This window comes from Exophiala oligosperma (genome assembly GCF_000835515.1).
Source record: "Exophiala oligosperma strain CBS 72588 unplaced genomic scaffold supercont1.8, whole genome shotgun sequence".
NCBI lineage: Eukaryota > Fungi > Ascomycota > Eurotiomycetes > Chaetothyriales > Herpotrichiellaceae > Exophiala > Exophiala oligosperma.
This window is the reverse complement of record NW_015622825.1, coordinates 1,853,451-1,879,268: the sequence shown is the minus strand read 5'-3', so window position 1 is coordinate 1,879,268 and position 25,818 is coordinate 1,853,451. Positions and strand designations below refer to the sequence as shown.

The window sequence follows — 25,818 nt, the reverse complement described above, 5'->3', positions numbered from 1 at the left end:
GTCTTGAAACACGACCTGGCGAGATTGGAGAGTCAATATGCCGGGTTACCCCGCCAGTGCAGCGGCGACACGACTATGTGGGTGAAGGTGGAAACGATGCTACGCAGAAAAAAGTGCTTCGAAATGTCTTTGAAAAGGGTGATGAGTTTTTCAGACTCGGAGATGCAATGATGATGGTAAGTTACGCTACATAGGTCATGCCAGCCAACCAGATTTGCAACGAGACTGACATATTCTTACGCAATAGGACTCCGAAGGATTCGTATCATTCCACGATCGCCTAGGCGACACGTACCGTGCAAAGGGACACAACATCTCTACGACCGAAGTCGAGGGCTGCCTGAGCAGACACCCAAATATCGCATCTGTCAATGTCTACGCGATCCCGATGAACAGATACGGGTACGATGGACAGTTGGGATGTGCTGCTGTCACTTTCAACGGTAGCGAAGCCAATTCGGAGTCTGGACCGGATGCTCAGGAATTGGACACGGTCAGGGAGCTCGAGAGATGGGCCACGACCAATGCACTTGGTGCCTTGCCTGGATATGCCGTTCCCCGGTTTTTGCGTGTGCTGGCCACAGATCGTACCATGACAACAAATGTCGGCAATAACGACACTGGCGCTGATCGAGTGTCCTTGATCATGAAAAAGCTCAAAACTGGGCTTCGATCAGAAGGTGAGTGAAGGTGCGACCCGTCTCCTATACGATATGGTGCTGATCTGTGGTATTTATTCAGGATTCACATTACCGACAGGAAGTATGGACAGAATCTACTGGATCGAAAAGGAGGGTTCGGGATACGTTCCGTTGACGACCGAGGCAGTTCAGACTCTTTTGTCTGGAAAAGCCCGACTTTAGACTAGATATTGTGGTAGGGAATTAAATGTCAATGATAAAGGGCATAGAAAGATGCATGAGTGAATGCCTCCAAACAATGAAAAAGAGGATGAAAAAATGAGATATACTTGGCACTAGAACACTGTCGCAGACACAGATAAATGAAATCATCCCACGTGCTCGGTACATGAGCTATAATCAGCAGATACTGGACTATGCTCAACCACCAAGATTGGGAGCCTCGTTGTTGTTGCCATAAGACTTTGTCGAGTCAGAGGGTGGATTTGCATGTCAACTGAGGTCGAAGGGTTCTGGGCGTGACAGACACTCTTAGCCAAACGTGGGCGTCGACCGAGGTTCGGGCTTCTTGATCATCGGCTACTGATGCTCCCAAGCCTTGTGTATGGGGGCCGATGAGATCTGCAGTTTGTAATGAAATAGGTCCCAACCTCCACTTCTGCGGAGACCTCGGTGGGGATGGCTCGTTTGCCTCGTGTCGGGAAGAATGCCCCTCGCTCATTCACATGTTGAGTGAAATGTCGCAGGCCATCAATTCAATGCCGGTCTGAGGCAGAGACATGTCGTATACGGCGGTAGAAGATCTTTCTCCATTAGATACTTTCTACTAGTCTAGATGCAGGTCTTCCGGTACTGTCCGGCGACACCACAATTTTGACGACCAAACACAGACGTGTGCACACACTCTTACATACACAACCTACTGTATCTCTTACGCGACTGATGGCCTTCCTCGACATATGGCGGGAGAGATGAGGATCGAGACCCAAAGGGCCGAAGAATGCGCAGTAGGTCAACGATTCGCACAATCAAAGGTACGTGTGTTTGCACGTAAACCGACATGTCACATTACAGATAGCTTCATAGACGGCCTTACTCCATGCGGTTCAGGTGCATGACTCTCAAGCCAGTTCTGATCCTTCTTTTTGGCTCTGTAGATTACCCATCGCCGCCGCTCTTACAACCATCAACGAGCCGTTCGCACCAGCATGAGGAGATCAAGGTAAGCATCGAGTCGAGCCATATCATCCTCGCCGCGGCAAAAACATTCTACGGAACTAATGGCGTCTTTTCTGCGGCAGACACTCTTTCTCTCCGAGCATGTTCGTTTGCAACGATGACGGGGACAACAGCAGCCCCGGAAACCACACCGACACCCTCCTACGCCTGCTGAATGAAGACCTCTCTGGCGAAGGCGAAAAGATCGGACAAGAGCAACGAACAAACACAACAATGCTACCGCCAAGTCACGACTTCGACTTGTATCGGGCGTCGTGCTCCGATGCAGCGACTCGTTCTTCGGAGCGCTGCGTCGCGATGATCGCACAGCTCGACCCTACTCTCCAAAGCCACCTGCTCGATCAATTCTGGGACCGATTCAACGCAGTCATTCCACTTGTGCACAAGGAGGCCTTCCTGGCCAGTCTCGAGACTCCTACTTTGACCCACTCCAAGTCGCATTCAGATGCTGGGTGTGGTGTGATCGGCGGCCCCTTTTGCTCTCCCGAGTTACATCTCGCAATTTTGGCCACGGGTGTCAGTCGTGCAGATCACCATCATACACGCGGACCGGACATTGCTCGTCTTTTGCTTCCTGGCGGCTGGGAGTCATCCTTGCACAGACAACTCCGAGATACGATTGATTCTCTGCCTACCGTGGTTGGTCAACAACAACAATGGAGCAGTGTATGCCAGGTTCAGGCTACCGCTATCTTGGCCCAGCTCGAGCTGGAGTCTGGAAGGGATCATTCGGCGAGACTTTATCTAGGTGTGTCTCCCTGGCCTGTTGTAATTCCGTCTCATGGCTGAGCTGACACGTCCAAACTCAAGACTTGGCGTTGCAAAAGATTGAAGAGCTTCAAAGCACACAAACCCTACTCGACCTGCACATTTCCGACGATGAGCTGGTTATTCAGCGAATGACCTTGCGAGCTGTAAGATTTATCCACAGGTACGTCTCCTCTTGATCGACTAATACATGCTTTATGGAGACTCACCCACTGTCGTTGCCAGCATCTGGACCGTGTTTGATCATGGCCCGGGTCTCGACTTTCACGCTTCCGGTAGCGGTTGTCATACCGTCCATCTTCCTGCAACTAAACACCTGCGCTCGTCTACTTTTACATCCAAGCCTAATGACCTCAATTCACAAGTTTACAACGCCCATCTAGATCTTATGGGCATTGCCGACGTAGCTCAAAACCACGCCATCCCTGAATCGATGGTGTCGAACCATCGGAAGCGGCATTCGGGTAACAATGTCATCTTACAAGACAAAGGAATGGCCTTTCCTCTGCTGACACATCTGCACGGCCGGCTTAAATACTGGTATGCCAACTTACCGACCCATTTGAAGCTCGACAAAGCAGCACCAGGCAGACATTCGGCCACTCCAAGCCTTTTCCTTCTCCAGTGAGTCCCAAATGCATCCTGTATTCTTGAGCACCCGTGAAGCATGACAGACTTGATTTGTGCCAAGCAGCTTACTGTGAATGTCTCCTACAGCCAGCAGTACCATTCCCTGAATATTCTTCTTTTCCGCCCAGTCAACTCTCCAAAGTCATTGCGATCCCCAGTCTACGACACAGATAGTGTCCTGGCTCGCCATAAGCTGTTTGCTTCAATCTCCAACCTCGTATTGAATAGTGCGATACAAATTTGTAACCTACTCTCCGAGATGATGGAACGATTCGAACTCGGCGCCATTCCGCCACCCACAGTCCAGCAAGCCGCACTTGCTGCGAGCTCTCTCTTGACCAGCATACCACATATCGAGGACCCAAGTATGCATAAATTAGCTTCTAGTCAACTGGACGTTTTACAAAGATTCTTCTCTAGCATGGCCGATATCAACGCCCCGGCTGAGAGATTGGCAAGGTCTCTGCAAGCTCAGAGAAATCCTCGCGATGCGACAGGGGTCAGCCCCATACGAGATTGCCCTAACATTCACACTCCATGCACATTTGATGTGTCTGCCGCCTTTCCGGATATTGCACCCAATGTATGCAACCATCAAGGTGGAGCCAGTCTCAACTCCAACGAAGCAATGCTCGATCAACATGTCGTCCACCATTACCACCCAGACATCATGATATCAGAATCCCCTTACTATTCAGAAGGCAACAACTCTCTATGCATGGAACATCCCTCCGCCGACGTTACGGGCTTGGTGGACTCTCCACACGGGAGACCTGGGTTCGGGACAATCTTGGCCTCGTCGGCATCTGGGGGAGAAAAACAGAACTCTAACTCATCCCAGGGACGAGTAGACGTTAATCTTGGATACAAGTCCGCAACACCAATATCCTCTCACAGTCTACCAAGAATCGTCAGCGCCTTGACACCACCCCAGATAGAAAGACCCCTGCCGTCGGAGGATTCGCACATGGAGCACTTTCATTCCCTCTCTCCGAAAGATGATCAGACTATGCTGCCTGTCGATGGTGCCACATCGGACGGATGGGATGACGGGGATGCAGTCCGAGTTTCGTGGTCGGAAACATTCAAGGCACTGGGCGCAGTCAACCGTCGAACAGCCGGGGAGAAGATGAGTGCGAATGAGTTTGGCGATGTCATGGGCTGTGTCTTCCAACTGTAGCTTCCAAAACAGACACCTATAACTTAGAGGCTCAGCGTCCTGCGAAAACCGTCATACCATAATGGCATCCTTTGTGTCGAATATCAATGCGTAAACCTCCTGCCTCGTATCCTGCATACAGATCGTGTCAAACCTTTTGTCTTTTCATCTTCGATCATGAAAGCATACTGGGCATTTCAAAATTGCCTATGTCGTTGGACGAAAAGCCTAAATCGTAAAGAGGTAAACTTGTACCCTGGTGAAACTCATAAGTCGATGCGCCATCCATGAACGACTGCCAAAAGATCTCGTCTGTATCCTTGAATGGAGACGTCTCCATCGTTGGAATCGTTGGAGTTTGTTGGAAAATTGCGAACGAGGAGTCCTCCTCTAGCAGCGTGGTCGGCACCCACGAGGGACTGTGCAGCCGCTGATGGGCATGAGCGACTGGAAAAGGCTGGGACGCCGCGTCTTCGGTGTCCATCATGTCTCGTTCTTCGGAAGCAGGAATGTTGGCATCTTGCTTCTCGGCTTCTTCAAGGTAATCCAGTGCATCCACAGCCGTGTTGTAAGCGTTTTTAAGGATCAGCAAGAATTGTTTGCACTGCTGGATGCCGTACACCGCTGCACGCCGTACGGTTTCGTTCGGCGCCTTGACGTCCAAGAGGTGAATGACGAGAGCGGCAACGACGCCGCCAACGGCTCCGGTAGATAGATACGGCATGAAGCCTGACTCGCATAACTCCTGATTTGTGCGGGTCAATTCCCAAGCCGTGTGGCGGAGGATGCGTTGCGACGCGCTGTGTAGCTCTCCGTGGAGGTCAGTGTCTCGCCACGTCGAGCTTGGAGATAGGGCTTTTAGCCGGTACAAGGCGCTGATAGATACGTGGTACAGAATGTGGACGGTTGATTTGTGGACTGCCAAGCAGCGAGCTTGACTGATGCAGGTGTCCTTGACCAGTGCGACGTCTCGTTCGTAGTGCAGATCTGCAGCGAGTCCGCGATACCAGAGGGCAAAATCTTGTGTACAGCGATTCAGTCGGCTCGTCGGCGATGGCAGTGAATGTCCTTGAACATCCTCCCTGCTCCTGGTCTTGATATCTCGACGGCATTTGAAGATTGTAGTGACGAATGAGGCGATGCATACACATAATTTCATGTGCTCGATACACAACCTGCCCAAAATAGATTGTGTTTTAGGATTTTCGACGACGCCAGTGTATCTCCGAGTCTCTGAAGGATAGACTGTCGTAAAGGGCTGGATGTTGTCGTCAAGATCTTCTAATGAAAGCATTCGGACGTTATAGTAGGTTGACCTGTGCGGCCGTCCCAATGCCAATGCAACCTTTTGATCGCGGGCAAATGTACCCCACCAAAGCCTTCGGCGAAGGCGTTGTTCTTCGATGCTGAAGTGCGACTCGTCTGGTTCCAAGTGCAGATGAATTGAATAAGCCAAAGATACTGCTGTGCCTGTCCAAAACCATGCATCTGCTTTCTCGTGTTTTCCAGGGTACCATGTGCTCATCAGAACGGCCACTTGACAAGCCACGAACCTATCAAGATCGACGTTGGTATTGAAAAGGACCTGACAGAGAATTTTAGTTTGCTGCAAGGCGAATGCTCGGGTATTGTCTTACCTTAGCCCGACTGAAGAATGTCTTGCGCGCAGCTTGCCTTGACTCGAAACCTGCTCGGACAATCCACTCATCTTCCACAAATGTTACCCCGGACAGCATGACAGCGTTGAACAATGTAAGGCTAATCTGATCACCACCAACTTCATCTTCGCGCAAGGTGGACAGAAGTTGGCGCTTGTCCAGCAGAGGCAGTAATGGATGGGCGAACTCCAGATAACGCGCGACGCAGACATCGCGAAACTCTTTGCTGGGGAGTGATAATGCCTTCTTCGCCCGTAAATAGTCTAGATCTGTCGAGTCTAGGCCGTCATCCAGAGCTTTAATAAAAGCAGGCAACCTTAAATGGGAGGGATCTTCCAAGGAGATTGAGGCAGAGCACAATGAAGGTGCTGCACGCCAGTTGCGTAGGCCATCATTGCTCTTCTGTGTTCTTTCAGAATATGCAGGAGCGTCTCTCGTGTCAATATTGTGACTGCATTGGAGATGGTCTGTTCGTTGTGCTGTGGTCTCTGAGAGCGATTGAGACTGCCGGGGGGCAATGCCGACCGTCGACTTGCTGGCCTTTGGAACTCTTTCCGAGGAAGGTGGATCAGCTACCCGGGCTTGCTGTGATTAAATCGACTGTATCGGAGACATACCTGTGACGCCTGTTTTTTGGGATGGTACAGTCGAGTGAATCCAAACGGCAATTGGTGCAAGGAGTACCATTCAGCACCACATCACAACGGACCTTTCTTGCCCTACACAAGATGCAGGCTCTCCCAGCACGCTTCTTCTTCCCCTTTCCGGCAACGTCAGACTTTTGCATGCTCACCCTCTTTATTGACGGTGTCTTAGAGAGTGTGGAGAGAAACACTGGGGGACACAAAAGATAACCGAAGTCGGGGAAATAATGTTGAACGTCGGCAGAAACACATCAATCGACCGATGACTTGGGGAGGAACGAATACTGTTACGTGGGCAAATTCCACCTGCCAAGTGTTAGATAACCTCGGGTATACAAATAGCGTATATGGGGCCATCAGACCATGTTGGAGCATCACTATCCACTCTTAAGACAGACGACCGTTATGACTACAAGTAGGTATCGTACGAGAAAGTCCCATTGTCGAGAATAGATAGCCGGCCCGTTCCACAATGTCATGGTCTTCTTTCCCCCCGAAGATGGACCTGGGGACTCCGCATGAGTGTTGATCGCTTTATGAGTTATCTAGGCCTCTCTACTCCTCTGCCGCTTTTCGACTCTCATCTCGACCATCAGTCAAAATGGCACAAGGTAATGTAGACTCTGCGAAAGACCTGGCAGCAAAGTCGGAGCACCAAGATCGATTGAGCGAATTCGATGAAGAGGTCGATACCGTCGACCCTAAAAAGATAAAAGACATCAAGAAGAAGATTGATCTACGAATATGTCTTGTCTTGGGTGTATTGTACACGGCATCACTGATCGATCGTGTCAATCTACCTGTGAGTGCATCCTGAGCCTGTCCTTTTTGCATTTTTTACCCAGCTGACATGTATAGAATGCGTGAGTCGAATTGCGACGTCCTCGTTGTGCTACCGGACACTAAATTTCCTCATTAGCTATGTCGCTGGCATGGGCGACCCTGAAAAGGGTCTTGACCTCAAAGGAAATGCCTATGTGAGCCCGGCCCTGGGCCTAGGATCCTGCATTAGCAAGTGATACTGATACGTGCTTGACCAGACCCTCTTGATCCTGGTCTTCTTCCCATTCTACATCTCATTCCAACCTCCGATGACCGCCATTGCCAGAAAGGTTCGAGCTAGACGTTTCCTTGGATTCATTGTGACAGCCTGGGGCTTGGTGATGGTTGGTCACGGCCTTGTCAAGAGTTGGCATGCGATGCTGGCCTTGCGCTGTTTGTTGGGTATTTTTGAAGCCGGGTTTTTCTCGAGCTGTGCGTATTTGTTGAGCACTTGGTATGTCAGAGGTAAGACAATGAGTTGAACAGATTGTCATTCACTTTTCTCACCATCCCTATCTAGCTGAGGTTGCCAAACGAAATGCTGCATTTTATCTTTTGGGCTCGTTGATTGCCGGCTTTGGCGGCATCCTTGCATATGGCGTGAGTTTCTCAAAGGCCCCCTTCTCTTCACAATTGGTATCCTGACATTTATTCCAGCTTTCAAAGATGGACGGCGTCGGAGGTCACGCTGGCTGGCGCTGGATCTTCCTCATGGAGGGCATCATCACCGTCGTTTTTGGTATTGTAGCTTACTTCCTCATCGTTGACTTTCCCGAAGACGCACACAAATCTTGGAAGTTCCTCAAAGATGACGAGATCAAGATCGTGATTGACCGTATCAATCGAGACCGCATGGACGTCGAGACACCTCCGTTCAAATTGGGACTGTACTTGAAGAATGCGCTTGACTGGAAGATTTGGTTCTTCGCCGCCAATTTTGGCCTTACTTCTGTTGTGACATATGCCGCAGCATACTTTCTGCCCATTGTCCTTCGTCAGGGACTTGGATTCTCTGAGGCGGCGGCTCAATGCTTGAGTACCCCGGTGAGCATCATCTACAGTATCCGATGACAACGACTGACTTGTGTCTTCCTAGTGTTATGTGTTTGCGTCGATTCTCGGCCTGATACAGAGTGTCATTTCAGATAGAATCGGCCTCCGGACTCCCTTCCTCCTCTTCAACTGCGTCATTGAGGTCATTGGAGTCGTCGTATTGGGATATGCAAAACAGAGTGGTGTACGATATTTCGGGGCCTTTCTCATCATCGGAGGAGCGAATTCAAATATTCCGTTAAGTCTGACATACCAGGCCAACAACATCCGAGGTGTGTGGCGACGGGCTTTCTGTTCAGCGACGATTGTGGGTGCTGGAGGTATCGGAGGTATCATTGGCTCCTTGACATTCCGAAGTCAAGATGCACCGCAGTATCGGTGAGGCATGCTTCTGAAGGCATTCGTGCTACATTTGTGCTAACTCTCTTTGCAAGGCCGGGGCTCTACACCTGCATTACAGCTGCTTGCATGACCTTTCTCTCGGTCTGCACCACCAGCACTTATTTTTACGTCCAAAATAAAAAGCAGAGACAAGGTCGGGTCGTTATTGAGGGTTTGGAGGGATTCAGGTATACCTACTGAAGTCATGGAGGTAGGGTGATTGCTGGTTGTATGGCGATGATGCGACCCCAGATCAAAATGGAGAGCGCTCATTTGGAAGATGAAAACTCCAAGCCCATGATAGTCAGAATTAAGGCCGGAAGACGACTTGTCAAATAATACATCGCCAATACTCATGGATATCCTCGTGTCCATCAAGATGAAGTGACACTTGAAGTTGAACCTTGCCTCTTCCATTTCTCGGAAGAGGCATTACGCAGTGCAATGCCTATCAGCATTGCAATAAAATCTGGGTGCTTCATATGTCCATTGCGGCTACATCCACGTTCGCTTCACAGGTGACTTCCAAGACCAGCCTCCGCCCTTGTAGTTGCTGCACCTGGCTCATTGAGGCCCAAAGAGTCGCCATTCTCCCACATCACGTCCAAAAAGAGGTAGGAGATTTTCCAGGTCTCGCCAACTTTGCGAAAGCTCCAGTAATAGTAGCCTCCTTCGGAAAAGTTCTTGTTGATGTTGTCCGAATGTACCCCACAAATGGCAAACAGTGCAGACCGACCATGGGCGATTATGTCGCTTTCGAATGTGATTGTCATGTTAGACGACATGTGCTGGAAGCTGGTTAGATCTTGACGGCTGATAGTCAAGCTTGGTAGGTAAACTCACTAGCATTCTGCTGAATCTCGTTTCTGCACCAAGGCACCAACCAGAAAGACCTTTAGTGCCATGGTGTGTTCCAAATGGGAATGTCACGATACAATCATCCGTGAAGAGCCCTGCCCAAGTTTGTGCTGCAGCATGGTGGACCATGCATGCATCCAGGACATACGCGTATTCGTCGAGAAGGGATACGAGTCTTTGTCGTTCGAACAGGAAATGTACCTTGTCATCAGCGCTTTGAGGGTTGGCTAAAGAAGAGTGTTCCGCTGGAGTCTTCAAATTGTTCTGATGTCCGTCTGTTGGTGATGAAAAGGCCAGAGGGTGATGAACGGGTAACAAAGCCGGTCTAGGCATGGTCGCGGATTACTCGAATGATTAAGCTCTTGGTCAGTATCGGCAAGTGAGAGAGACGACGAATCTTACAGCGAAAGCAACTACGCTGTCTGTCTCGATTTTGTCCTTCAATGACAAGCCTGATATGAGTATTCAATGGTTAGAGTGCGGGGAATTTGCGGACCTCAACATAGTCAGAATTCTGTGGGGAGAAGAGTGGGAGAATTTCATCCCGCGGATTCCCATTGGCAGCATGCTCAGGGCATCGTACACAACCAGATCCACGCCCCATGCAGGACTCTCGACAGGTGGTGACAACTTTGAGGGTGACAATATGCGACTAACCCTGTTCTCCCAGGTGTTGGAAGAAAAATGTGTCCACTTCCTGTGTCCACTGGGCATTGAAATCGGGTTCTTGCGCCTGGTCGCCTGTAGCATACTTTTCGCTTCCAATCGTACCAGAAATGTGATCGGAAGAGGGTCTGCCAAAGTCAAATGTCGGGACGTCGAAGCCGTGTACAAAATCCAGAATCTGATCCGAAGGTGACTCAAAATGGGGTAGTCGGATGTCGGTTTGGTAGCCAGGATCATCCCCATTCCTTTGGGCGTCGTCGAACGAGGCTATCGCTTTGTTGAGTAAGGTTTGTCCTTTCTTGATTGACTCGGGTGCAGATGCTAGGGCATCTTGATGGACGGTCAGGAAAGCAATTGCCGTTTGGATGCTTGAGATGACAGTGGTGTAATCTGGTGCGGTTTCGGGCAGAGTATCACGGACTACCTGGCTGGTAACGTAGAGCAAGAGTGTGATTGTCGCGTTCCAAAGATAGCCAGCTGATGGCAAAAGAGCTGCCTGAAGAGTCCCTGAACTGCCCGGGTTGATACAGGTTGTGGTGGTCTCAATCAACGATATGGCCATCACAATGCACCTAGCAGCCGCTGCGAGCAGGTCCTCCGGGATCACCTTGCCGGCCTCTTTTTTCTGCACAACGAGGTTGAGAAATGCCCGGTACAGCAGAATGCGCAAGTTCAAGTAGCCTGTACGAAAGCAGGGGGGTTAGCGGTGTTCATATGTCCACAGAGTGTCATACGCAGCCGTAGTATCAGTCCATGAGGTTCCTTGACCCAAATCGAGTTCTCAGACCATTCATCGTACCACGTGCAAAGAGCTGCATCGGCCATTTTGAGTGCCTCGGTCCGTTCTGAGACACTGGTGTGTTTGTATTCCAAAGAGTAGACCTGTTCGTATGCATCCCAAGCCAGGTATGAGAACTGTCGCATTCGTTCGAGGTACTGGAAATCAATCGGTGATGAGTCCAGGGAAAATGGTCTAACATCAACTTCTCGGGGTTGAATCCCGCAGGGTCGACCAGAAAGAGCCGCGAGTTCGCTAGGCATTGTCAGAAACACGGCAATCATTGACGGCTCTCGGAACTTACGTTTCATAGGTGAAGAGACACCTGGAATAATCAGCTTGTATCGAAGTAATCAGATTGTTAACTTACCACCACGATGCGCACCAGCCATTAGCGTCTGCAGTAGGACCGCCCAAAACAATGAGCTCCCTGTGCATACCAATAGCATAGCCAACTCGTGTTGCAACCCCCATCATAGCGTAGGCTTCGTGGAGTCTCTGCTGGTTATACAGCCACGCAAACTAAAGAGTTAGCAACAGGGGATCTAGCTTGAGCCTACTTACACCAAGGAACAAACTGTTGACGCTTGACATATCACCAGAGGTGAAGGAGACATCGGTAAGAACAGCCTTTGCCAGGTTGAAGCAGACTTCACCGTGATTGGAATTAAGCGCGGCCTGTCGCACTGCGGTATCTGGATCGACCATGCTACATTGGTGGCCATGAGCCAGTACCATGTACATAACCGCTATCCAAAGTTCATAGCCTCTTCCTTCCGTTGGTAGTCCCTCCCAGAAATTTCGATACCTCTCCACGAACGTTTTTGGATTGAGGATTGGGTAGATGTGATGGGCAGTCTGAAAGTATCGATTCACATACTCGTCAGCGACAGGCCTGGGAGGTAAGGAAGAACCGGATGCATTGGCAAGACGAAGGTTCGGCGAACTGTGTATCCATTGCTGCGCCGGTAGGTCTGGCCTCATAGATGAGTCGTGCTTATGTGAGATATGGCTAGGGGCTTCCACCGCGCTGATAATGGCGTTTGAAGACGACCCGCCGTAAAATTCTGGGTTTCTCGTCGAGATAGTTAGAAAGTTCACTCCACGTAAAAGCTGGCTCATATCATCGTCGGGTCGATGGCTCTCTGGGAGGTAGTCATAGATCTGACCAATATGGCGTGGTGACGAAGTTGTGCCGCCATCTTTCTCAGGGTCCAGATTCTCGTACTCGCGCAGTCTGCTCTCTAATTCCGAGATCCGTCTGAAGTCTAGGTTGGCAAGAAGAATCAATGCACAACTAGAAGAGCCGCTTACTTGAGTGCCCTAGCCAGGGTCATCTTCCCCGGGGGTTGAGCATCGCCACCGTAATCGCACGGAACTGATTTCTCGACACAGGAACTGCATGGACTTTGACCATTGCACTATCCTGGCATATTAGTACATAGCATGCTTCTCGGTGTCCCACCAACCTTGCGGCGTAAAACGCGACAATATGAACAAGCCTGTTCAATCTTGGTTCGCTTTGGATTTGATTGAGGGGATGTTCCCGCAGCGCTTGGAAGGAAAATCGTCTGATGATCTCGTTTCCTGTCTGGCGCAATATTCCTCACAGGCTTCATGTCTGCTTGGAGAGCTCCATGCTCGACGCGTTCTCCTGAAGTGAGTCTGATTTCGGGGAAGAGCGTGTGAGAGTCATGAGTCCAGGTCAATGTTGGGCGGGAAGAGGCCGAGGCTGCCAAGATGTTGAAGCGGCGTGACGAGAATTGTGTCAGACTGCTAACGTGAGGCTGGCCGCTGTAAGAACAGCAGCAAAATTGGTCGGAAACAAGTATCTCCGAGCCCTACGCCAAAGTTACAATCATTTGACCTTCATGAGGTGCGAACTTCAGCCATTCATCGGCCGAATGGAACAGGTTGTCGGTATTTACGATGCTGACAGTTTTTAGTGTTGACTACTGTCGCACAAAAACTTGGACACTGTATCTGGAAAAAGACAAGATGTTCGGTCTTGCTGAGCCGACTATTTATTATGGACTGCTGAAATCCGAGGCGACCTGGGTACAGTCACCATTATCACAGCCCTTGGATGATGACCAGGCTTGGATCCTTCCACAATAACCCCAGTTTTTCTGAACTCAAGTAGTGACTGCTGCCTCCCTAATGCTGAGACTTGTTGTTCTCCTCCAGATGGTGTACCTCTTCTGCCTTCTCCGTCAATGTGTGCGTCACAGCCCGATCCTTGATGAAGAGTGTGTCGATCTCCTCAAGAGTCAATCCTTTCGTTTCTGGGTATAGGAACCAGACTGTGACTTGGTTAGTACCTGGATTGTTATTGTGGGCAGTCATCACTTACCAATTGGCAATTGAATGAAGGTGAAAATGATAAAGACGATGTACAACCGCCATCCGATGTTCGCTATCCCAATTGGTCCAACCTTGACGATGATGAATGTAAAAGTCCCTAGTAGATGATCAGTCTTGTGTGAGAAGGATTCCAGAACGTGCTTTGTTTTCCTTACAATTTGTGAAGGCGTTCAGAGCACCACCAACGTGACGATACTTGACTGGAACCAGTTCAGGTCCAATGCACCAGGGTCTGCGTGGATGATCAGTCGATATGCTGAACAAGAGACATTTCTTCCACTTACACTGGCAACCAACTCCAACCAAACGCCAAACAGATCAGACATGTAGCTCCAAAAGCCACCCATAGCTGGGTACTTCTGCCATCTTTCACCATGGGCAGATAGATGCAGTACCCGATCAACATTGGTATGGTGCCGGAGATCAAGAGCTTCTTGCGGCCGATTCGTTCGATAAACGCGATTCCAAATAGCGACCCAACCCAAAAGCTGATTGAAGCAACACCCCCCAGTACCAGCGAAGTCTCGGCAGATATTCCAAGCTGAAGAAACACGGTGCTGGAGTAGTAGATGACGATATTGACGCCGGGCAATTGCTGAATCATTTGGATGATACAGGCCAATGCTATCCGGATCGGTATCTTCTGACCTGACTTGTCGTAGAAGATTGTTTTCAAATTGTACTCGCCAAAGTGTTCCTCCAGTGCAATTGCGGCGAGGATTTCTGCACGCTCCGCCTGTACAACCTCATCCTCGAGCGGTAGACCTTTGAGGGCCGACATGACTTCATCAGCTTCTTCGTGTCTGCCTTTGGAGTAAAGATATCGCGGGCTCTCTGGTAGCCAAGTGAGCGCAATTACAGTAACAATGGCAAAGACAGCCTGGAACGCTATATACTACCTGTTAGCTTAGTATGATTTGCATAGGATCTCACTCACCGACTGGGAACCGCCACACGATCTGCCCAGTGAGATGGAAGAATCCGTAGCTGCGGAAAGTGCGTTAGATGTGTATTCTCAAGTGTATGTGGGAAGATACTGACTTCATCCAGTATGCAATGACAATCCCAAAAGCGGCAATGCTTAACTGTGTGGCGACAAGCTGTCCTCTGTGCTTTGCCTTGCTTGTCTCGGAAACCCAGGTTGGCACAGTGCCAGTATTCATCCCGTTTCCGATACCCTGGATAGCCATGTCAGTAACCTCAAGACTACTGTAAGAGGGCCACACCTACCGAGACAATTCTGCCGACAACCATCTGCGCAACACTGTACGAGGCGGCTTGCAGTACCGCTCCTTGTAGCATTCAGCATTGTTTAAACGTCGCTCAGGGCTGTCTTACCAATCACCATGATGCCCATCCCAATTGCAATCGTGCGTCTGCGCCCAAGAGCCGAACCCCAACCGGCAGCAATAAGACAGCCAACCATGCAGCCAATATCGTAGATCGACACAACCGTCGAGATAGTATCGGCGTCATCAGCCTGTGACTTGTTCAGTTCGGTCGTCACTGTGTGGAGTCTGAGTATCTGCCAACCTTGATGTTTATCGCTTCGAGAAAATACGGTGTGCTCACAATGCTTCCCATAATTCCTTGGTCATAGCCTGTCTCCAATCAGCTGAAGAGGTTCACGAGAGTGCTTTAAACCACTTACCAAAGAGTAGGAATGCACTGGCCGAGCACAGGCTAATTGCCCATGACAATGCAGTGCCCCGAAGGCCCAAGAACTTTTTCGAAGGCGACAACATCGGCGAGTATCGTTCACGATCGAAAAGGTGAGATCTGGTATCATTCCGGCGAAGTTGACCGCATCTTCCTCCCAATATATAGTAGAACACAACAGGTCGGTGATAGCCTCCAAAAATCTGGAAACCTGGGGCAAATCTGGGTCGATGCCGAAGAAATTTGGGGTGCAGCAGCAAGATGGCCCCATCTGGATTTGGTCATTCCGCAAACTCCAATTGGTTGCAGTTTCGCTCCCCGCGTTCCCATTGGATTATGTTTGATACCACCTACACTATGTCAACTTCGCGAAGTTCAGCAAACCCTCAACACCTCAGCGACGCTCTAGATGCGTGGGGCAGTGACCCGCTCAAAGACTTGTGGCGACGTTAAAAGTACAGTGCTATATCCGGGACCTGATGAGATGAAATCGGTTCAGCTCACCCCACAGGCGAAACCTTTACGGGAACATAACAAGTGAGCCGTTGTCTCTTCCTTGCTGAACTTGAAAGGCGTCCACGACTGTACAGCCTTTGCCTCTGGCACCACCAGTTAATACCCATCAAAACATCACTTCGAATTTACCATGTCCCAGCCTGGAGACTTCGCCGCAGAGCTCTCCTCTCTCAGAGACACGATCCGGTCTCTTCAGCAATCGTTGTCCCACGTCCAAGACATCCAGGCCATCCAATGGCTGCTCAACCACTACACAGCGCTCCACGATGAGGCGTGCTTCGACCTGAACAAGCGACAAGAATGGGAGAACCTTTTCGCCGAGGACGGTGTCGCCATCTACCCCTTCGGGCAGCACAAGGGTCGCGAGGGAAAGGGTGCTTGGGCTTTTGGCGGTGTGTCTTATTTCGAGCGGTGTCAACTCCTCAGCAGCAACTTTGACATCGCCTTCGGTCCCGGGCGGAAACAGGCGCATGTCCGAACGAATTGCATCGCGCAGTGGATGAAACGAAAGGACGTCTACCATGACCATTTCGACGAGGGTGGGTTCTACAATTGGATCTTGGAAAAGGACGGCAGTGGGCAGTGGAAGATCCAGCAGGTCAAGCTTACCATCACTTGGACCACCGGGGACGATCCGACGGGCGTGGGTCCTAAGAGCAAGCGATCGGACAAGCTGTGAGACAAAGGTGCAGTGGACGGGGGGAGTGAGTGGGCAAGGTACTGTGACATTGAGCCCATGAGAAAATCAAGTTCCGTATATTGGCATCAGGGATATAAAATCATGCCCGAAAGATCAAAACTGACATATTCAGAGTCTTTGCGACCCACACGGATCGAATAATTGTGCCACTTGGGGCATCATTGTGTTTGCAAACTTGAATACTCGCTTCGTCCTGATCTCACCTCGCAGATACCTTTGAAAGCTTTTCTCGGCCTTTTCACAAAACCTTGCCTCTTTTCGTGCTTGAGTCTTTCAGTACATTTGCGATGTCCTCCTTTGGCACCCCGTTTCTCCTTCAATCAGACCAGCACGAAGTTCCCGTGTAGTTGAGATCCCTAAGTGACATGTTTGGTCCGTGGCTTCGCTTTTGAGGGGGTGTTGTTAGGTGGCTGGTTGGAATTTTGCGTCAATCTCAGTGTTGTTGTCGGTTTGGACAGCATTTCCGTCTCCGCCGGCATTAGTGTCGAGATTGGTAGATTCCGCCGCCCCCTCTTTCAACCTTTGCTTGTCTCTGAACTAGTTGCTTGAAGGCTTCTCGACCCTTCTCGTCGAGCCCAAATCTGGATCCGATGGTATCGTACAAATGGCGGAAGGCTTTTGGTCCACGCGCCATCTGCTCTGTCTGTTCAGGAGTCAAGGCGGAACCTTGCCGGCCGAGGTCCAGGTCCAGGAGAGGACATTCACACAAGAACGTACAAACTACTGGTAAGTGCACCAGGCTTGTTACGACAGTCTGCGTAGAAGTATTTTGAAAGTGATCCAGATCCCCGAAGAAAATGGAGACACCTCGAATGAGGAAAATATGAAGGGTACTGGTAACCCCTTGACGATCGCAACCAAAGTTATCGATATGAAATCGAACAGCTTTTGAGTATTCGGCATGACACCGAACATGAATATCTGACCAGCATTGAAGACATTCTTCAGAAAAAAAGTGAGTAGCAAAAGGCAGGACTCATTGCATTTTGTCATAATCAAGAGGACATCACCACAGAGCATCGAAGGCATACGCTTGACGGAAGGAGAGGGGAGGGGGCCGGAGCTCAAATCGGCTATCTAATGAGGATAATACGATGATGGGGGAGTTGTGAGTTGTATTCTCGACTCCAACCAGACTACAAGAATCGGCAATGTACTTCAACCCGTAGCACAGGGTCACAGAGCAGTGAACACATGGGAAGGTGGGAAGGGAAGTGTTCTGCTCATTATAGCCAGCATCAATGCGAAACATTGTTTCAAAAGTATTTCACCTGTAGAGATCATGATCCATTGAGCCCTTCTAGCTGATAGGTATGTAGACGAGAGCTCGCCTGGAGTGGAGGCCTTGACCGGGGGTTTGTTAGGTTGTCCGGTTGTTCTCTTGCTATTGAAAGTCCCACTTTTCCTTCCCGCCAACATCTCTTGCAATTTGCTTGCATCGGTGATTCCGCTCGTGGTATCGGTTGGCATGGCCGAGGAAGTGGCCTGGAGCGCGCAAAAGACCGAGAGAATTCAGATTTAGAACAGTTATTGGTGCGGAAGTGTAACCGGGGCGCAGGAAACGGGTGTGCAAACAGCTTCACCATTGTTGGAGCAAAAGAAACGTGAAGTCATCCAGGACCATCTGAAGCTGAAAGTCTTCATGGTCAATTTGCTGCCTGAATATTTGACAAGATTTGAAGTGAGAGTGTCATGCGAAGCGACTTTTGAAGAGATAGATGATACAGCACGCAGTATCGATATAATTAACAAATTTCCTGCGTGTATAGTATCACTCAACAGTTCTCGGTGAATACCATGGTTCGGACGTACGATCTCCAATTGGCATCCAGTACCAACGTACCTAATCCAAAGGGCTTTCCCATATTCTGACTTTCTTTTAGCCATGTGACATGACTCGTTAAGTTTGAAAGCTTGAGCGGGCAGGCTAAAGGCTGGAATAAAAAGCTCACAGAGAATTTTCAATAGCTGTCGAACCCAGAAGTTTGCTCGGCATCTGTCAGCCGAGAGAGTCGCATAGTATCGTAGCAAAGTGGAACTACATTTCCTCGGCCAACATCAGTAGAGCGATCATGATGGCATCCTATAGCACAACAAGTACCGTCTTTGCCAACAAGCTACGCCCTCGTGGTCAATTCTCGGCTTCAGTCCATCCAAAGAGAACGCTTAGCTTAAGGTAGGTACAGTTCCCAAGCACATGAGTCTTTTACCGACTGGCCAACGTCTGCCTCCGTTGTCGGAATGCGTCACCCAAGGGAAAAAGAGTCTAGTCTTGGAGTTCTTGGAGCGCTATTGAGGATATCGTGCCCCAATTCGTGCCGAGAGACAGATGCGTACGTGTAGGAACTGCTAACGATCGGGTATCCTCCGTACAAGTCCAGAGTACAGCCGAAGACGGAGCGTGAGGGTAAAAAAAAGTGCCAAGTCCTAACAGCCAAGAGCTTCCGCCCATCTTGGCCTTCGTCGGCGGCTGCATGATGGAAGCGACAGGACTGAACCATATGGGGGAGTGGGAGGCGGAACAGCCAATCTCTTTATCAGATCAGATACTAGTATCAGATAATCTTATCAGATAAAAATTCTGCATCGCACTACAACTCCACCCTCGTGCCGAACGAAGTCTCTGCCGAAGTCGGTGGCCTATCAGCAACCATCAGTCCACATCGAGCACTCGCCGCAGTTGCCGCATTTATCTTAACGCACTTGCCTTGTCCTGGTCTAGGGTACTCACAGAAGTCGCTTCTGCCTTTGTCAACACCACGTACAACACCACATTCCAACAGCAAGACTTCCATCTCGCTCCGCTCGTTTCTTGTCATCACCAGTAAACGTCAGTCCTCTCGCTGAATATCGCGCATGAACTTCGTCCCCAGACCCACAAGGTCCACGTTTTTTGCCAGCCGATATGGCGTGCGTCCTCAATACTGGCAGTCCGAAGATCCATTGGAACCCGCTATCAACTTGCTATCAACTCGCTACAACCGGCCTCTTTTTTGTACCGACAGTAGCTGGTGTGGATTAGACACACAACCTCTGGTCCATGGTAGCTCGAGTTCAAGAGCCCGAACAAGGAATTTTCTTTCGGTTCGTTTTCGATAGTATACTCTTGGAAGGTAAGGGCATTACGTGCAGGTCCACAACCGTAGCTTGTGAAAGAGGATGCGAGAGACCTATAAATCACCCTACCCTGGGCAGCTCATCTGAACTCGTCTTCCTTTTCCTTGTACATCTGCAATTTCTTGTCTAACTTATCTCGGAAACCTCAAACGAGAACGTCAACCAATCCAAAATGTTGAACAAGGTCCTCGCCATCTCAGCCTTGGCTGCTTCGGTCCTGGCTGCGCCTCTCCAGCTCCCAGACACCTCGAACATGGACCTGCTTACCCTTCTCAACAAGACAGCTGGGTTCCACTACCTCAGCGAGAATGTCGGCCAGGTTCCTGCTCTTGCCAGTGCATTGAACAGTCTCACCAACGTCACCATCCTCGCACCAAGCGACATCGCCCTGAGACTATTCCCTTGGGATACTCGATACTACGAGGAATGGGAGTTGGCCGGCATCGACTACTTGCAGGCCGTCATTGGATACCACATCCTCGATGGCGTCCACACCAACCTGTCAACCACCTTTGCCCCCTACAAGACCGCTGTCAAGCAAAAGCCATGGACCACTGTCCCCGGTGGCCAAGTCGTCATGGGTCGTTTCGACACCCGAACCTTCGAGACCGCCTTTGTCTCCGGCAGAGGCTATCTCGCCCAGGCCCCAACTTACATGAAGTTCAAAGGTGGAATCGTCTATGCCATTGACGACGTGCTCAACCTCCCCCAAGGTGTCGCTTACGAGTTGGACAACAAGGCCGCGAATGCCACCAGATTCATCGCCGCCCTTGGTCGTGCCGGTCTGTTGGATGAAGTCGAGAGTTTAGATCAAGTTACCATCTTTGCTCCCCGAGATGACGCGTTCCGAGAGGTCGAAAAGGCCGTCTATGGTCTCAGCAAGGCCGACTTGGCCGCCATGCTCAAGTACCACATCGTCCCCAACCAAATCACCTACTCGTCGGGGTGGAAGAACGGAACCACCTTCAAGACCATGGGAGATCAAGACATCAAGATCAACATCCAGCGACGAAACTTCATCCAGAATGCTCGCGTCTTGGGTAACGATGTGCCCATCAAGAACGGCGTCGTTCATGTCATTGACCAGGTCATGAACCCCAAGTTCACCGTCAAGGCTCAGAACGCCACCCAGGGCAACGGTGATCCTGCCTTCCCTCTCGGCCCTGGGTTCTTCTAGATTCCAAAAGTGCTAAAAGGAATGGACAACCACCTTAGCAACGACGACACGATATCAACCGTCACTAATATATTGATGGCCGCTCTCTGAAAACTCAAAAAAGGACCGTCGTTGGCGTCGAGAGACAAACCGGATACATAACAGCCATCTCTCCGCGGCGATAGACATGAGCTCATGCTTACATCTAATTGAGAGTCGGCCAACCAGCCACTAATCTGTGAGAAGGCACCGTTGCTGTTTGCACCGAAAAAGTAGTCGTTTTGCAACGCGTACATACTCAAATAGAGATAGCTATAATTCGATACTCAAAATTTTATATCAACCCAGCTAGAGATTGTTTCGACATTGAACGAATGTTCATTATACTTTTCTATGACAAAACGTGCGAAACAAGCTCGGCGATATGTCATATGTGTTTACCTGACCCACTTGCAGAGACCTCACTCAGGCGATCATTCGTACCCGCTCTCCCAGCCACCGGTGCCCATTTCCAGTCCGACCTCGGCAATCTTTTTTGTTCCTTTCTCTTCTCTCACAGATGTGCAGTCTTCTCCATACTACTATTGACCCAACCCTCCAAACGGCTTGAATCTCTAGGGACGAATCTGACTTGAAACGGTTTGGGTTGAGTGACCATGCTCGTGGGGACCGAGTTACATTCGATAGTGTCCAATATCGGTCTCTTTTTGGGATTCGTCGTCTCGAGGATGCGGAACGCGAGAACCAGACGAGTGAAGACGACATAGAGCTCTCGGTTTGCAAGGTGGACACCGGCACACATGCGAGTTCCCGCGCCGTAACCAAAATGTTGCGTACCTTCACCCACGGTGCTGAGACCCATGAACCGGTCGGGAATGAATCGCATGGGATCCTTGAAATGTTCCGGATCGTGGTTGGCGGCCCACATGTTCTTGACATCCCGGGAAAATATTAGCAGTGAGAAGTTTGGACAAACAGTAATCTTCAAATTCTTTCTTACCATGAGAAATGGAGTTCCTGCTGGGATCAATGCTCCTTTGTACGTGATATCTTTGGTGCTTTGTCGGTTGAAGGACAGATTCAGGGTAGACCAGTAACGAAGAACCTCCTGTTGTCCAATTTAGTGGCAAGCTATGAACCTCCGAGCTCAAACATTTCTTACCTTGACAAAAGACACCACAAATTCAGACTTTTCTTCGTACAAACAAGCGTCCCACGGATCCTCGTCTGGATACGACTTGATAATTTCGTCGTACATTCTTTCCTGGATTTCCTGACCATGTTCCGAAGAAAGGTAAGCGATGGTCATGTTGATGTTTCCTGGCAGAGTATCGAGTCCGGCGGCGACCATTGTCAAACAGATTGACTTGAGTTCATCTAGACTCTCCCATCAGCGACACCTCAGGGCTTATCCACCGGCGAAACTCACTGTCCGTCAGTTGTGCCTCGGGATCCTTCAACACATTCCCAGCGATACAAGGATGATCCGTCCCTTTGGCCATCCTCTCTTTCAGTTGTTCGTAAAAGTCAAGGAGATATTCATCCCTCCGAGCACGAAACTTGATGGCATTTGCCTTGTAGCCCGGTAACAGTCGAAGCAGGGGCACATAGTCTTGCCAGCCGTGCGCGATGCCGCGGATGTTTCCAAGCTCTCGTTCGACCGCGACGACCTCGTTCAACATTTGATCATGGACCGTCCCTTGAATGCGAATACCGTAATTCAGGGTCAGACTGATGTTGAGGGAGAAGCGTTGGAAATACCCGTTGGGGTCGATATCGTAGCTCTTTTTGCCGTTTTGAAACAACTCATTGATGCTGGTCGTACATTCCAGGTCGATGAAGGGCAAGTAAGTCTGGACGGCTTGCCTGTTTAATGCTGTCGCGGCAGCCTTTCGAGCCTTTTTCAGGGACTCGGACCAAGGTGACGTGCCCAAAGTGTAGACTCCTTGCGTTTCCGACACGACGTCAAAGGTCCAAAGTTTGGGTCGAGACATCAAAGCAGATTGGTTCCTGATCCAGATTTCCTTGACAGCTTCGAATGAGTTCGCATAAATGAAGCGCTGGAGCAATCGACGCCGTCAGTCAGCCAGACAAACGATGGTCTTCTTCTGGCAAGCAGAGCAGATACTTACACGGTTCCCTAGCCGGACTTGAAACACATCGCCATACTCTTTCGCCAACCTAGCACAGTTTCTTGCATGATGCTTCCCCAGAAGAAACAAACTTCCAAACATGGGCACACCGGGCAATTCTGGCAGGTTCTCGATCTTCGGAATGTCGGTTTTGTTCGCCCATCTGATGAGCAGTGCGATGATGGACGCTACAAGGATGAAACCCGGGGCAGGATGCATGATGAAGACAGGCTGGTAGATCAGGACACTCGAGAAAATGCTCACCAGATGTTTCCGTTCTCAGGGATCCTTCTTCAATATGTACTTGCTGATCTAGTGAAATCTGTGTCCCTTGAAGTTCGAGCAGCTTTTCCTCTCCACCGTCTTACGTTGGATGACATGAATGTCTGAACAACTACCATATCGGGGAAACATATGGATCTTCGTATCCCCAAATTGGGGAGAATGGTAGAATATGAAGTGTTGTGGGCCATTCTTGCCAACTGCAGAAACACCGAATGGGAATGTTCTTTTCTGGACAAAAGTTGGCGTGTTCTCATAAGGTTCGTTGTGTTACTGAGCTCACATTCGATTAAAAAAGACCAAACAAAATGGCATCAAGCGCAATCAAAGTTGCAGTTCTCGACGACTATCAAGGTATCGCTGCAGCCAAGTTCAAACACCTGGAACACAAGATATCAGTAGAAGTGTTTCAAGACACAATCAACCCTCGATCAAATGAAGAAAAAGAAAGGCTGGTGCTACTCCTGAAACCATTCACAGTCATATCGACGATGCGAGAGCGAACTCCGTTACCCAAGGGGGTCATCCAGTCACTGCCAAACCTAAAACTTTTGCTAACAACCGGCATGAAGAACTCCGCCATTGACCTGGACGCGTGTACCCAACATGAAATCATAGTCGCAGGAGCAAGGGGGCTTGGAAAAGGGGACGAAAAGACACCTCCTACTTCAATCGACTCGACGTTGCAACATTGTTGGGCTCTTATCCTAGGGCTCGCTAGGAATATTGCTCGTGATGATGCTGCAGTGAAGAATGGCCTTTGGGAGATTTCCCCTGCCATAGGTCTGAAAGGCAAGACCTTGGGATTGTTGGGCTTTGGCAATCTGGGGGCACGGGTCGCTTCAGTCGGGGCGTATGCATTTGGAATGGAGATTTTGGCATGGTCAAGCAATCTCACCCAAGAAATGGTGGATAGAAAGGCCGAGTCATTCAATCTTCCCAGAGGCACGTTCCAGGTCGCAAAGAGTAAGGCAGCCTTGGTGGCAGAAGCCGACGTGCTCAGCATACACTATGTACTCTCAGATCGAAGTCGAAATATCCTAGGAGAGGACGAATTGAGCCTCATGAAGTCCACTGCATTCCTGGTCAACACATCGAGAGGTCCTCTTGTCAACGAAAAAGCTCTGCTGAGCAAGCTGAATGCCGGAAAGATCAAAGGGGCGGCTCTGGACGTATACAATGAGGAGCCATTGCCAATGGATAGTCCATGGAGATGCACAAAATGGGGAGCAGACGGGAGGAGTACAGTTCTTTTGAGTCCTCACATGGGATATGTGGAGGAAGGGGTCATGAACCGATGGTATGAAGACACGGCAACCAACCTGGAACTATGGCTTGATGGAAAGGAGCTACCCACAAAGCTCAATTGAACAAGCATGGATTCGTGTAGACTATAACATCAAATTAGAGGTAATTGAGCCAATGTGAGCAATACCGGTAGTCCGTTCTCCGATAGGTCATTGGCCATAGGAGCGGAGTTCGTCCGCGAGATCAGACTGTACATACATACCTTGGTCCTCCAAATTGGGGTCTCAATGCCGTTCCTTCCTCTCAACGTTGCAACAGCAATATGACTCGGCTCGACGAAGGTCATGTCTGCGTACTCACCTCTGTCGTATCTGGCGTAGAACAAAAGTGGAGCTTCAGAATGACATCCTCTCAACAGTCCAACCAGTTTGACCATCAAGCATACTTCTGCATGCCCTGTTCAAGGGTTGTCGAATTATTAATGCCACTCTTCCCATTTGTGTAATCGCTTCCCGTGATCGATCATTGCTTTTCCTCGATAGACATATCGCGTCGTGATCAGTCTGCAAAGATGGCGCTGTATCCTCCGTGGGACGACATTAGCAGCCACAATACAATAGATGACCTGTATGTTGTGATAGGTCAGAGAGTGTACGATGTCACATATTTTCAGCACCAGCACCCGTAAGCAACCCAACCTCTTGAAAACATCCGTGTTCTCAAATGTAAAGTGGCGGCGCAGAACTCTTGCTGGACCAAGGTGGAACAGATGTGACTGAACTTTTCGAAGTGGCAAGTCACAGTAGAGAGGCTCGATCTATGCTTCCAGACTTATGTATCGGGACTGTAGAGGTACGTGTGATCTTCTCGTTGTTCCTCCGAATCTTCCAGACTCCGAAACAATGTTGATGTGGTGTAGGGTACGAAACGAACGAAACGCAAGGCTGATTGCAATAAGGAAGAGGAGGGCTCAATATCGGAGAGTATCCCAAACATGGAATCAAGCGAGGTTTATAATCTCGTCATGGCGACATTGGTCCTGTTCTCGATGGGACTGTTGTCTATTGCCTTCTTCTGGGTCAGTCATCATTTAATGGATCGGATTGAGGACATAGTGAGAGCGAGTTGAAGAATGAAACGCGAATCATCTGAAGAAGAGTAAGACAATAAACAGCTGATCGGTACGTAGAAAATAAACCCTCTCAGCTTGCGAATACAGACACTTCTGTGTGATCATTCTTCTTTCTCTACGGTCTAAATGTCAATGTTTCCATGCCTTATATCTTCGTGTACCGTGATGAGAAGCCATCACAAGCTATTTTGACATGTCCACCACCAACTTTCCGC

General features: G+C 49.8%; 5 protein-coding genes across 5 annotated transcripts; 2 read left to right on the top strand and 3 right to left on the bottom strand.

Moving 5' to 3' along the window:
- Nucleotides 1-1,961: 1,961 nt before the first annotated feature.
- PV06_08596 (uncharacterized protein) lies at nt 1,962-4,458 on the top strand (the record flags this gene model as incomplete). The annotated part of the gene is made up of 4 exons (XM_016409949.1): nt 1,962-2,628; nt 2,691-2,811; nt 2,874-3,272; nt 3,366-4,458. 4 exons carry the CDS (start codon nt 1,962-1,964, stop codon nt 4,456-4,458), a joined length of 2,280 nt encoding a protein of 759 aa, XP_016260257.1.
- Nucleotides 4,459-9,507: 5,049 nt separating this feature from the next.
- Nucleotides 9,508-10,186, bottom strand: PV06_08595 (uncharacterized protein; the record flags this gene model as incomplete). The annotated part of the gene is made up of 2 exons (XM_016409948.1): nt 9,508-9,783; nt 9,839-10,186. 2 exons carry the CDS (start codon nt 10,184-10,186, stop codon nt 9,508-9,510), a joined length of 624 nt encoding a protein of 207 aa, XP_016260256.1.
- A 319-nt stretch (nt 10,187-10,505) lies between these two features.
- PV06_08594 (uncharacterized protein) lies at nt 10,506-15,406 on the bottom strand (the record flags this gene model as incomplete). The annotated part of the gene is made up of 17 exons (XM_016409947.1): nt 10,506-11,200; nt 11,254-11,552; nt 11,602-11,622; nt 11,668-11,819; nt 11,862-12,558; nt 12,612-12,718; nt 12,767-13,084; nt 13,494-13,600; nt 13,651-13,758; nt 13,817-13,893; nt 13,946-14,549; nt 14,599-14,648; nt 14,703-14,839; nt 14,892-14,953; nt 15,000-15,141; nt 15,195-15,262; nt 15,313-15,406. 17 exons carry the CDS (start codon nt 15,404-15,406, stop codon nt 10,506-10,508), a joined length of 3,738 nt encoding a protein of 1,245 aa, XP_016260255.1.
- Nucleotides 15,407-17,804: 2,398 nt separating this feature from the next.
- PV06_08593 (uncharacterized protein) lies at nt 17,805-18,917 on the bottom strand. The gene is made up of 3 exons (XM_016409946.1): nt 18,638-18,917; nt 18,489-18,583; nt 17,805-18,404 (listed from the first exon to the last, which is right to left on the bottom strand). Exon 3 carries the CDS (start codon nt 18,120-18,122, stop codon nt 17,817-17,819), a length of 306 nt encoding a protein of 101 aa, XP_016260254.1. The 5' UTR covers nt 18,123-18,404; nt 18,489-18,583; nt 18,638-18,917; the 3' UTR covers nt 17,805-17,816.
- Nucleotides 18,918-19,613: 696 nt separating this feature from the next.
- On the top strand, nt 19,614-21,164 carry PV06_08592 (uncharacterized protein). The gene has a single exon (XM_016409945.1). It carries the CDS (start codon nt 19,826-19,828, stop codon nt 20,828-20,830), a length of 1,005 nt encoding a protein of 334 aa, XP_016260253.1. The 5' UTR covers nt 19,614-19,825; the 3' UTR covers nt 20,831-21,164.
- The last annotated feature ends 4,654 nt before the right edge of the window (nt 21,165-25,818 follow it).